Source organism: Manis javanica, chromosome 17 (assembly GCF_040802235.1).
Source record: "Manis javanica isolate MJ-LG chromosome 17, MJ_LKY, whole genome shotgun sequence".
Taxonomy (NCBI): domain Eukaryota; kingdom Metazoa; phylum Chordata; class Mammalia; order Pholidota; family Manidae; genus Manis; species Manis javanica.
Window position 1 is genome coordinate 15,205,740 of NC_133172.1, and position 13,312 is coordinate 15,219,051.

At 48.6% G+C, this 13,312-nt stretch overlaps 1 protein-coding gene across 5 annotated transcripts in view; it reads right to left on the minus strand.

Annotated features, from left to right (window-relative positions):
* Nucleotides 1-13,312, minus strand: part of SIPA1L3 (signal induced proliferation associated 1 like 3) — a 228,079-nt gene that overhangs the window by 16,954 nt on the left and 197,813 nt on the right. For all 5 annotated transcript variants that reach the window (XR_012126722.1, XM_017650818.3, XM_073226115.1 and 2 more), the window contains one exon: nt 9,657-9,878. Coding sequence is in view for 4 of the 5 variants with exons in the window: in XM_017650818.3 (XP_017506307.3) it covers nt 9,657-9,878 (222 nt within the window). In the remaining variant the exon portion in view is untranslated. The remainder of the gene's footprint in view (nt 1-9,656; nt 9,879-13,312) is intronic.

A 13,312-nucleotide genomic window follows, 5' to 3' on the forward strand; every position in this document is an offset into this window, starting at 1 on the left:
AGGCACTGCAGTGGGAACAGCAAGCGCTGGGCTGTGAGGTGGGCACAAGCTTGGGGAGTTTGAGGACAGGAGGCCTGCAGGCACTGAGTATTGGGGGTGGGGGAGTGAGGTGGGGGCAGAACATATGAGCCACAGATGGGGCCTGGGACTGCATGTGGGGAGCCTCTGTGACCGAGCTGGTGAGTCTAGGTCCTTCTTTGCATTTTAAAAGTATCACTTTGGTTGCTGGACAGAAAAGTGACCCTCAAGGAAGTTGGGCATGAGAGTGGGAGGAGAAGCTCCTGCCATTATCAGGTGAGAAATGCAGGTGGCCCAGACCAGGGCTTCCAGCCACAGGAGAAGGATAAGGTCTCAGGGGGGTAACCCCTGTGGGAATGGTCCCCATGGGCACATGCTGGGCCACAGGCAGCAGACATTTGGCCTGGGTGCTCCATGGTCAACATCAGATCCCCCTAACCTCGGGTTCCTCTTCTGTCACGTAGGGTAAGAGAGCTCATGCATCCAGAGCCAAAGCAGCTGTGCTCTGTGCAGGGGCCTGGGGCCTCCTGGCTGCTTCTGTCCCCACTTTCCTACTGGGCCTCCATTCTGGAAGTTACTCTGTGAGCACAGGTCACTCTCATCACCACCCCCTTCTTCAGCATCCCAGAGCTGACCCGCACTGCCTGCCAGACCACTCTGTGGTCTAAAAGCCATTGGGGCACTGCCTGGGATTAAAAGGAGGCCTGGAGGTAGACAGGCCTGGGTCTGAGTCTGGTTCTAGTGGTTCCTGCTGTGTGACCCCAGGCAAGTTACACCACCTCTCTGACTCTCAGTTTGCTCCTTTGGCAAACATGTTGGCCTCACAGCACTGTGGAGTTTGCTACAAAGTGCTTGCCAGACACCTGAGACATAGTGGGTGCTTGGGAAATGAGAGCTGCTCTTACAAGTGCTCGTCTGAGGCTGACGAGCACTGAACCGCACACAGTCCTCTCTGCTGGCTCTGCAGGCCACCATCTCTCGGCTCCCTGGTCCTCTCCTGGCCAAGGATGGCTCCCCTGGGCTCCATGTCCACCACTCCTGGACTTCCCCTGAGGATTCCTCTTGCCTTCTGATTGTGGGACTTACTTTGGGCCTTAGCTCTCCGGGGCGAACTGCATTCCTGACCTGAGGTGTCACCGCTCCCCCAGGAGATAAACAACGACCAACTAACAGGAGCACTGGGCATTCTCCATGCCCACCTAGGGCTCTAGGTATGCTAACTTGTTCAAAATGCACTGCAGCCTGCCCTGGGGACCACTATTACTTCATCCCCACTTTACAGATGGGAAGCCGAGGCACAGAGAGATACTTGTCCCACGTCACACAGCCTGTGAGTGGAGGAGCTGGGATTCCAGCCAAAGCCACCAGGCTGCAGAGCCTACAGGCGTCACCAGCATGTTCGAATGCCATGCCGCCTCTCAGAGATGGCGTGAAAAAGATGCATGTGTGTGGAACACAGCCACATTTGGTTTAATAATATGCTTCTATAGGCAGAAAAATATTCTGGAAGAAATTATGAACAGTGATTACCTCTGGGAAGCAAGAGTCTTTCTTATTACGAGGTGGAAAAATGAGACTTTGACTTTTCAGCTGATAGCCTTCTGCACTGTCTCAATTTATTTTACCATAATCATGTGTTGGAACAATAATAACAAAAACCAGTTTAAAAAAAGCTGACATCAGACTTCATCATTTTGTAACTCAAGAAAGAAAAAGAGCCTTTGAACTCATGAAGAAATAAGATGTCTTGGGCTCCTGAGGGTTTTGAAGTCTACATTTTCTTTCTCATTTTCTCTGCTGCCAGCCTTGGGATTTTAACAAAGGAAGAAAGAGAGGGTGGCAAGTTTTTTCTTGTCAGGTCATATTCCTCCCCAAATTAGAATTCCAGGTCTAGGGTAATTCTGGCTCTATTATAGCGTTCTCTGGGCAAATGAAAAGCTTTAGATCCAAAAGAGAGAAATAGAGAGACAAAGAGGAAAAAGACACACGCACCCCTAAAGAGCATGTGCTCCTCCCATGGGAGCTGGAAAGGGACCTCCCCTTCCACCTCCCCTTTGGATTTCCCATTTTGCAGACTCCCTGGGGAGTGTGAAAGCAGCACAGGCCATGCAGTGAGCTGCGACACCGCCCCTGGGGAGGGAGCTGGCTGTGACTCCAGCTCATCTGTGCTGAGAAAGGGGCATTGTCCACAAGGCTCTCCTTTGGGAGGCGCGTAAAAGGACCTGCTGAAAACTTTAAAACGTGCACTCTCTGCGCCCTAGCGGGACTAATTCTGGGAGTGTGTCTTCAGAAAGACCGGCGGGAACCCACGTGTGCCAGGTGTATGGAGACCTCTCTGTGGTGCAAATGGAATTGCCAGCAGGGGAAGTGTGAGGCCCCTGGGGAAGGGTGGCAGCACCACAGACTAATACCTCCAGGTGCTGAAGAAAAGTGGGGCTGAACCGAATGACATGGAGAGCGGTTCTCCCAGATATGTCATGGGAATAAAGAATTGGTACATATAATGTGAAACCATTTTTAGAAAACAAAATGCATAAACAGCTTAGCTTGGTATATTGAAGTTTACCAAACTCTGAGCCTCAAAGGTGTATGTGTGGGAGATTCACTTCCTAAAAATATTCCTCCCCACAGCTCTGGTGGTCCCAAACAACCTGCCTCTGCCCTCATCTCCTTGCACACAGGCCTCCCATTGTTCCTTAAACACACTGGACATATTCCTGCCTCAGCACCTTTGCACTGGCTGCTCTGGCTGCCTCAGAGTGCCCTGCCCAGCTGTCCCCATGAATGGCAGCTTCTCATCCTGGTTCAGCTCAAATGTCACCTCCTCAGAGGGGCCTCTCACCCTTCTGGTTTCCCTCAGCCCAGGAGTGATTAGTCACGCAAGCCTGTGCTACTACTTCACTGCATTCACCTCGTGATGGTTTGCTGCGTGTTCTCGCTTATCTGTGACCCTGCTCCCTCTCCCTCACCTGCAGCCTTGTGCATTCCACATCCAGTGTCAGGATCAAGGCCTGCTGTATTGTAGGCACTCAAAAGCAGTTGTTTAATGTGTATCACACAGAGCCAACCTTCCTTCTTTCCAGCCCACCTATCTATCATCCTCCTTCCAATCTTCTTTATTCTCTACCTTCCTTTTACAAGTTTACATGGCTTTCAGAAAACAGAACAAAGTATAGAGATACTTAAAAAGGGTAAGTCAAAGGAACTCAAGTATTCCTTCCCTGCCCTGTTTGTGTTCATTTGCTAAAATCACCCTCCCAGCTCCGGGCACTCTAGGGGGGCATTGCTAATTCCACAGTGGAAGGCCGGCTTACCAGGAGAAATCATGCTAGAACCTTCTCCCCAACTCTTAACTCTGCATCTATCTCACCTACTGCAGGTCCCATGGACTGATACTCGTGGGCTGCTGTGACATGTCTAAAGGGAAAGTACAATGAAATTCAGTTTGGAGAGTCAAATCAACCGTTTTCGCTCTTATTTTCTTCCGGGAGATTTTTCCAATGTATGTTCTAAATTGCATATTCTAAGCAGTAATTTAAAACGGCATTAATTCCACCTTAAAAAAACCGAACTGAACTGGTGTTACACATCTCTGAACTTTTCGCTTTTTCAAATCAAGATCTCTGGTCTCTATAATCGTTAAAACCTAATAACCTCTGAGGATAAAATGGACTACTCCTGGACGGTTAAAAAGAATGAGATCACCTTCTATCTACTAATACAGAACCGTGGCCAAGATTATCTGAGGAGAAAAGAGCAAAGGAACAAGGCAGAGGGGCAGACAGGAGGTTACCACATCAATAAATAAAAAGGGGTACAAGGGAGTACACACAATCACACCTGATCATGCGCAGAACGTTTCCGGGAGGGTGCACACCAAATCAAACAGTGGTTGCTTCTGGGGAGGGGAGCTGGACGGTTGGGGGCCAGGAAAGGGAGAGGCTTAGTTTTCACCGCAAACCCTTTTGTACTGTTTGGATTTCATTCTGTACGTGATTTACCTTTCAAAACACAAACGAAGGGAACATCCACAAGGATGTAACCTCTCAAGGTTCTGACAGCACTGGACATAATCTCTCATTTGCCCATGTTGTTTGAACTTGGATTTTGTCATGTTGTGAAATTAAACCACTTAGGTTAGAAAAGAAAAAGACAGAAAAATTTTAAATAAGGTCCTGCAGTTAGGGCCCAGATAAGAGCGACAAGAAGGGCCAGAAGTGGAGGCAACCAATGGCTCCAACTTGGCTGGGCCTGGTCCCAGCTGACTTTGGAGCTCTGGCCTCCAACTGGGGCAGCTCCCCTGGGGCCTAGTTAATTAAGCTAATTAGCACCACTGTCAGCCTGCCTGAGCTGGGGGTTCTGCCAATGGGGCTGGTGAGGACACTTCGCAGGCCTGTACCTCCTCGGTGGCAGTCAGATTCTCCTGGAAAGATGGCTGGGAGCGGCTGCGGGAGCGGGGCAACCATGCTAGGGGCTGGGGATGCTGGGAAGAGGACTTCCCCTGCTCCCTCTGTGGCTGCACTGAGCTGGACCCAGGGCCCCCAAACCCGAGACGCAAGGAACCCGAATGCCAGGGGCCAACCACTAGGTGCCAGTGCCCATCAGCCCAGCCACCCATCACTAGGCACTTCCCTATAGCTAACTGAATCCTCATGCCACCTCCCGTCTTCCCCTTTTGAAGCTGGGAAAACTGAGACACACACATACTCAGAACCCACATTGGCCTGATGCTCTGAGCCACCTTGAGATCCGCTCACGATGAAACCCGCACTCAGTGTGCGTGGATCGTGGAAGGTGGCTCCCGGTGATGTGGGCCCTCTGTGGGCGGCACTCATTCCTCATGGTGACCCTGAGAGGCGGGTGCTGCCATCACCTTTGCTACAGGTGAGGACTCAGAGGTTCTCACACAGAGAGGCGGTGGGAGCTGGATGTCACGGGGGTGGCTCTGACACAGGACACTGCTCTGATGGCACCTGTAGTACCCACAGCAGCAGCAAAGCTGCCCCTGGCCCCCCCACCCCCGAAGCCTGGGCTGCCCTTCAGACGCGTTAGTTCATTTTGTGTTGTCAGTGGCCAGGCTGCTTTGCTAGGGCTGGAGAGACCTAGCCCCACTGATCCTCCTGGCGACCGCAGAATCAGGATCCTGTTCTCACCCCCGTTTCCAGATGGGGAAACCGAAGCACAGTTAGAAGCACCTAGCCTAGGTCACGCAGCTGGAAGTGGCAGAGCCAGGATTTCTACCCATAAGGTAACCAACAGAGCATCTCGTCACGTGAGAGAACAAGGGGACTCATGTCCAGGGTAGGGACTTGTATTTTCTGAGGACTAATTTCTTGGAAGGAACAGTCTTCCCTGTATTTGGGCAAATACTCTGTTAAACAAAGGAAAGAGTGAGCTACTGAGGGATGGAGACTCTGTGTGCTGGAAGGGCTGAGAGCATCTGCCACAGAAGGTCCCTTGCACTCGGCCCTCCTGCTGAAGGGAGTTCTTCCTCTGATGGCCAGACAGCCCTGTTTTGACACTTCATCCCAGGACCCTTAATTCACTGGTCTGCCTTCACCCAACCAGTAGAGAAGCGAACAGCACAGGGGTCAGGCCGGGAATCCCTCATCAGCTGCTCTCCCCCCTCCAACCCTAGTTTCCCTTTTTAAGCTGGGATGATTGCCACCCCTACCTGCAGGGTTGTGAGGATGGACTGAGTTAATCCATGTGAGGTTCCCAGCAGGGAGTCTGAGGGCGTAGGAGGTGAGGGCCTGACTTAGGAGAGGCCGATGGGTTTCCAGGCTGATGGGAGGCCAGGCTGCAGCCAGCAAAGAAGGGGGTGGATCCAGCAGCCCCCAGCCCTGCCTCCTCCGCCATCCTGGGCCTTCCTCCCCATCTGGCTGGTTTCGATTCAGCTGAAGGGCTGGTGTTGCCCCTGGTGGACCCTCAGCCACTCTGAGGAGTTTCACAGGGCAGGCCCAGCCAAGAATGGGCCTCCACACTGACGCCACTTATCTCTGAGTATAAAACGGCTCAGTGACTACATGGGTAGAGTTGTCGTGAGGTACACGTGATGGGGTCCCACTACCCCGGTCCTACAGACCTAGGGCCCAGCGAGGAGGCGTGGTCCTAAGGAAAAGCCTGTTTGTGGTCTCCAGCATGGAGTGGTGGTTGGAAGGGCAAGCCCTGGTCATACCTGCTGCCCCAGGCCCCAGGCAGCCTCATCTGTGAGAGGGCAGCCTGGCTGAAAGGCAGAGCTCCGAGTAGGCTGCAGCTGTTATCATTCCCCTGGGGGAAGCTGTAGACGTCTCTGACCAGAATCAATGAACAACGCAAAGAAAGTAAACAGATTTGGTAATTATTCCTGGGGGGATGTGCTCATAGTATGTGGTGAACTTATGCAGACAAATTATAAAACCAACAATCATAGTATTTGCAGTGATCAACTTTAACTAACCAAGTGAATTTAGGCCAGTGCCTTAACCATTCTGCACCTCAATTTTTCTCATCTGGAAAATGGGATGCAAAGTAGTGAGGATTAAATGAGTTAATGTATGTAAAGGGCTTATAGCAATACTTGGCAGAGTAGGTATCCATAAATAAAAGGAATAATTCATGCAAATGAGCTTTTGCACCTTGGGGTACAAGTTCAGTGGCAGCATCATGCCAAGATTAAAAAAACAAAAACATGCTTAATCTCAAGTAATTTAGCTGGAAGTGAAGATGATGTTTTCTGGAAAAGTAGGTCAGCTGACTCAGAGATGTCGCTAACAATGACAAAGACATTACCTCCAAATGAACAGGAAGAGTTTGAATAAAACAGCTTTGTGAAATGGGAGCATGTGGACAAAGGCAGTAATTCTAAGTTAACATATCTTACGCATGTGATTTTTAAAATGTATCCATAACTAAATTAGTAAATGTTATAAGAAACCATGGAACAATTTTATTTGTGCTTGGTTTGCAGGTGTTTGCACACACACACACACACACGCACGCATCTGTAAAAAGCCTTCTTTGGATCTTATCACTGAGAAAGGGCATGGTAGTTTAGGGTTGTCATATAGCCAGTGTATTTTCTGAGCATCTACTACGTGCTGGGCCCTGGGTGGGGCTCATGGTACCTTTGCTCATGGTGACTCAGCCCAGTGAGGGCAACAGAAAGGAAGCAAGTCCCTAGAAAACAAGCAGCTGATATGCCCTGGGGTAGATGCCGTGGAAGGGAAGGAGGCAGCCTGGAGTCAGTGGGAGGAAGAGCCTGGTGTTGGGGGGAGGCTTCCCTGAAGACGGCATGTCTGTGTGGAGACCTGAGGAGTGGTGTTATGGGTTATCCCCCAAAAATATGCTGAAGTCATAAACCCCAGGATCTCAGAATGTGACTTTGCTTGTAAATCAGATGTTTATAGAGGTGATGAAGGTAAAACAAGGCAATCAGGATGGCCTCTAATCCAGTGACTCGTATCCTTGTAAAAAGAAAAAATTGGCCAGAGACAAGCACACAGGGAGAATGCCATGTCAAGGTGAAGGCTGAGATTTGGTGACGCATCTTCAAGCTAAGAAATCCCACATGTTGCCAGCAAGCCAACAGCGGCTGGGGGAGTGGAGTCGAACAGATTCTGCTCCCAGCCCTCAGAAGGACCCAACCCTGCCGACCCCTTCATCACGGATGTCTAACCTCAAGAACCACGAGACAATCCATTTCTGCTGTTGAAGCCTGTGATATTTTGTCACCGCAGCCCAGCAAGCTAATACAGGAGGGCAGGGGTGGGGCAGCCCAGGCAGTGGGACAGCACACACGCAGGGGGAGGGAGGAGGCACGTACGGGGTCAGCAGGGTCTCACCCTCTGGCCTCCCTGAGAAGTGGGGGTCTTAGAGTCTTTCATGGGGTCGTGGTAAGAATGGGACGAGGTGCATGGCTTCTACATTCACTGATGAAGCACCCAAAGAGTGCCAGGCAGCCCATTACTGCCTCATGACCAAGACAACATAAGTTTGGGAAATGGGCTGTGGGCAAGAGGCAAGTGACAGAATGATGGGGCTACGAACGGCTGGGAGGGCCCTCTGAGGAGGGGGTGTGAGACTGAGCACCCTGAAGCCGGCCATGAGGTGGGGAGAGAGCATTCCAGGCACTGGAGAGGCTGCTGCAAAGGCCCTGAGGCTGGCCTGGACTTGGCTGGTATGAGGAGCACAGGAGGCCCGAGGCATGGAGGAGGGCAGGGGTGAGGAGAGAGGGCAGATCCTGCAGGCCCTGGTTGGGAGTCTGGGCAAAGCACATAGTGCTCTTGGCCTGGTCTGTTGTACATGCTTAGTAACCGTGAGCCTCTGTCATTACTTCTGGGAGTGGGGTGCCAATGGAGCTTTAATTGGGGGATCTGAGCATCAGGATCTGGTTTTCAGAGTGCCCCTGGCTGTGAGGTGTGTGAACTGGATTCTCAGCCCGAGCAGCATGCTTGCCTGCTCACATCTCCTGGGACCCGTTTCTGTCTCCTGACACTTCTCTCCTTATGAGCTGTGTGTCATCCACACATCTGAATGGCTCATCCAGGTCACAAAAGAACAGGATGGAGGAGCAACAGCCAACAGAAGAAGGGCTTGGACCAGGCTTCCTAGGCTCTGACCCCAGCTCCGTCCTGTACCAGCCACGTGCCTCTGGCCTCAGCTGCCTCATCTGTAAGATGGGGCTAATAGTAGGTCCACCTCACGGAGCTGTTGTGGAGACGGGCATATAGCAACGTACTCAGTAGACATCAGATACACTCACCTAACCTAAAAAAACACTCGCTGCAAACTCCTCTCTTCTCTCTGAGCTTTATAGCAGAACGCCTCAAACGCGCTGTGCATGCAGCTGCCTCCAGTGTCTGTCATGCTCACCCCCCAGTGGCCTCCCTGAGGCTCAATCTGAGGACGCTCAGCTCTCGGGCTTGTTCCCCCCGACCGCTCATCATCCTGGGCTCCCAGGACCCGCTGGGCGCCTCCTCTGCTAGCTCCTCTTTCATCTCTGAACACTGAGGGGTTTGAGGCTCAGTCCTATACCTCCCCTCCTTCTACCCATGCTGCCAGTGTTGGGAAGCTCCTCCATAGCCTCATGCCTTTATGCTGATAACACCCCAGTTTCTCTCCCCAGCCTGACCCCTCCTTTGACGTCCAGACCACCTACCAGACTGCCTCCTCAATGTCCTCTGTGCATCGCAAACGTGACCCATCCGGGACGAGCTCGAGCTCCCCACGAGCCCACTCACTTGACAGTCCTCAGCTCAGCTCACAGGAAGTCTACCCTTCAGGGACAAGACCCAGATTCGCTTTCAGCCTCACCCTTTCTCTCACACTAGACCCCATCTACCAGCAAACTCTACCTGCTCCCATCTATCCTGAGGCTGCCCCTCCTCCATCCTTGGCCTCCACCCCACTCCAGCCCTCTCTCCTCCTGCCTGGCCCACCACAGCAGCTCCTTCCTGCTCCTCACAGGCTGTGTGCCCCTTGCAGGGACCTGGTGAGTGCCCAGTCTAGGGATCTCTGTGTGCCATTCAAGGCTGTATTCTCAACGGGCACTGGCAGAGTGCCCTGTTGAAAGAGTGACTGAGGTGTCACCCTTTTCCCTATCCCAGAGACGCCTGGGCTTGGCTTCAGCAGCACCCCCTGGGCATCCGGGCACTTACTTCTTTGGGTCAGTGAAGGGGAGCGGCCGTGGCGGGGGCTCGTCCACTTTCTTCCACCCTGTTGGGTGCTTACTGCGCACGGGCTGCTTGGAGAAGAAGGACTTGGGGACGGAGGCGGAGAGCTGGAAAGGGCCGGGCTGGGCCAGCTGTGAGGACCGAGGAGTCTCTGTGCTGGCAGTTTTGTAAACCTGAGCGGGGTAGCCAGCCCTTGAGCTCATGTCACTACAAAGCAAAAACAAAAGAAACAAACAATCAAATCCATCCTACACTTTGCAAAACAGATCTGTTTAAATGTACTCCTGGGAAACTCTTCATTTACACACGAGAGACACAAATACATTACTGCTGTGGAGAATTCCAATTCAGAAGTCTGTATGGAGGAAAGATAAAGTTGCCCATACAGCCTCCAAACCCGCCCCAGGAGCGCCTTTCTAGCACATCTGGTATCCTTGTGGGAACCTAAAAACGTCGCCCTTGTGGGTGAATGCACCCCAAGATTCCAGGTCTTCTGGGTACAGCCTACACAGCTAACAGTGGGGATCCCACCTGCCTATCTCTAGAGGTAGCCAGGGCTTTGCTCGCTCTATTTCTTCCTAAGCCCTTCCCTGTGCGTTACAAATAGACACATATATACAAGCAGAGAAACAGGACCTTTTTTTGAAGGGGGAGTGAGAGTTGTGTTTTTATGTAACTGGGATCATGTTAATACATTATTCCGTAACTTTAGAGGTTTTTTTTTTTATTTGAAATGTATCTTTCCAGGTAGCCTCCTCATTCAAATATTTTTTGAGTACCTACTATACATTACACACCCTTCCAGCTGACCCAGTCTAAAACAACAGCTCAATATCCTGAATGCTGAATTCCTGTGGAATTAATGTTAACAATGAACCTCATTCCGTTAACCAGGATTCAACTCTTGGGGACCCAACTGTTTACCCCACTCAGGCTAATTAACTTTTAGAACTTTTAATATACAGTGGGGAAAAGACAGCCTCTTCAACAACTGGTGTTGGCAAGACTGGACAGCTACATGTAAGAGAATGAAACTGGATTACTGTCTAAGTCCATATACAAAAGTAAACTTGAAATGCATCAAAGACCTGAATCTAAGTCGTGAAACCATAAAACTCATAGAAGAAAAGATAGGCAGAAATCTCTTGAATATAAACATGAGCAGCTTTTTCCTGAACAAATCTCCTAGGGCAAGGGAAACAGAATAAAAAATGAACAAGTGGGACTACATCAAACTAAAAAGCTTCTGTACAGCCAAGGACACCATCAACAGAACAAAAAGGCATTCTATGGTATGGGAAAATACACTTGTAAATGACCTATCTGATAAGGGGTTAACATCCAAAATATATAAAGAACTCTCACATGGCTCAACACCCAAGAAACAAATAAACCAATTAAAAAAGGGGCAGAGGATCTGCATAGACACTTCTCCAAATAAGAAATTCAGACGGCCAACAGGCACATGAAAAGATGCTCCACATCGCTAATCATCAGGGAAATGCAAGTTGAAACCACAATGAAGTATTACGGCACACCAGTTAGGTTGGCCAACATCCAAAACACAAGGAACAACAAATGCTGGCAAGGATGTGGAGAAAGGGGAACCTCCACTGTTGGTGGGAATGAAAATTAGTTCAACCATTGCAGAAAGCAATATGGAGGCTCCTCAAAGATCTAAAAACAGAAATACCACTTGACCCAGTAATTCCACTCCTAGGAATTTACCTGAAGAAAACAAGATCCCTGATTCAAAAAGACATATGCACCCCTATGTTTTTCGTAGCACTATTTATAATAGCCAAGATATGGAGGCAACCTAAGTGTCCATCAGCAGATGAATGGATAAAGAAGATGTGGTACATATACACAATGGAATATTATTCAGCCATAAGAAGAAAACAAATCCTACCATTTGCAACAACATGGATGGAGCTGGAGGGCATTATGCTCAGTGAAATAAGCCAGGCAGAGACAGACAAGTATGAAATTATTTCCCTCATTTGTGGAATATAACAATGAAGCAAAACCAAAGGAACAAAACAGCAGCAGAATCACAGACTCCAAGAAGGGACTACTGGTTACCAAAGGGGAGGGTTTGGGGAGGGTGGGTGGGGAGGGTGAAAGGGATTAAGGGACACTATAATCCACAATCATAATATATGCAGGTCATGGGGAAGGCAGTACAGCATGGAGAAGAGAAGTAATGACTCTATAGCATCTTACTACACTGATAGGCAATGACTGCGATGTGGGGGTGAGGACTTGCTAATATGGATGAATGTTGAAACCACAATATTGTTTATGTGAAACCTTCATAAGATTGTATATTAATGATACTTTAACAAAAAAAAACTTCTTAGTAAGATTCCAATTCCATTTCAAGGAAGAAGTTTTTAATGAGAAAATCAATGCTCTTGGAGTGTAAGTCAATAAATCCTTTCTGAAGGTCAATTTAGCAATATTAAGGGGTGGGACTCTGGACTATGGCCAAATGAGGAGAGTGGCAATCCTCCCTTCCAGAAGCACAAAATTGATAAAAACAACAATTTCAGCACTCTGGAAATAATTGACTGAGGGCATACAGTTATCCAAGAATCATTTATACTTGAAAAACTGCTGAATTTCAGGTAAGAACAGAGGGAATCCGTGACATTTTGACCTGGAGCTCCTCCCATTCCCCTGTCCAGCTCAATGAACAAGGAAGTTACCACAGGGAAACCTTTGGGATGGCATCAGGCATACTGCTATACGTGTATTGAGTTTCAGGAGAGGAGAGAAAGGGGCAGAGGAAAGATTTGAAGAAATAATGGCTGAAAACTCTCCAAATTTGATGAAAAGCATTCATCTACATATCTAAGAAGCTCAACAAATCCCAAGCAGGATAAATATAAAGACATTCACATGTAGAAAAACACTAAGATAAAAATCTTGAAAGTATCAAGAGAAAGAGGATTCATCATATACAGAGGAGCATCAATACAATTAACTGCTGACTTCTCACTTGAAACAATGTAATGGAATGACATTTTCAAAGTGCTGAAAGAAAAAATTATCAACCAGGAATTCTATACCCAGCAAAAATTGTCCTCCACAAATGAAAGCAAAATAAAGATGTTTTCAGATAAACAAAGACTGAAAGAATTCATTGTTAACTCATCTGCCTTAAAATAATAATAGAAGTCTTCAGGTTGAAAGGAAGTGATTTCAGATAGTGAACTGAATCCACACAGGGAAATGAAGGGTCCAAGAGAATAAATTTGTGGGTTAGAATAAAAGATTCAATAGATTTATGGCTTCTTATTTCTTCTCCAATATTCTTAAAGAGATAAAAGGCAATAATAATAATAATACACAAGTGCTGGGCTTATAATATATGGATGTAATATATGTGACAAAAGTAGCAGAAAGGAGGGGGAAAGGAATGGGGCTATATTGGAGGAAGTCTCTGTATTTTATTGGAATTCATATTAATTTTAATTATACTGATAAGATGCATATTATACTAACTAAAAAGAAAACAGGCAACAAAAATCAAGAGGAATCCAAATGTACACCACATTTATTTAGCCAAAAGGCAGCCATACAGAAAGAACAGAGGAGCAAGAAAGACAGTAAACATGTAGAAAACAAAGAAAAAA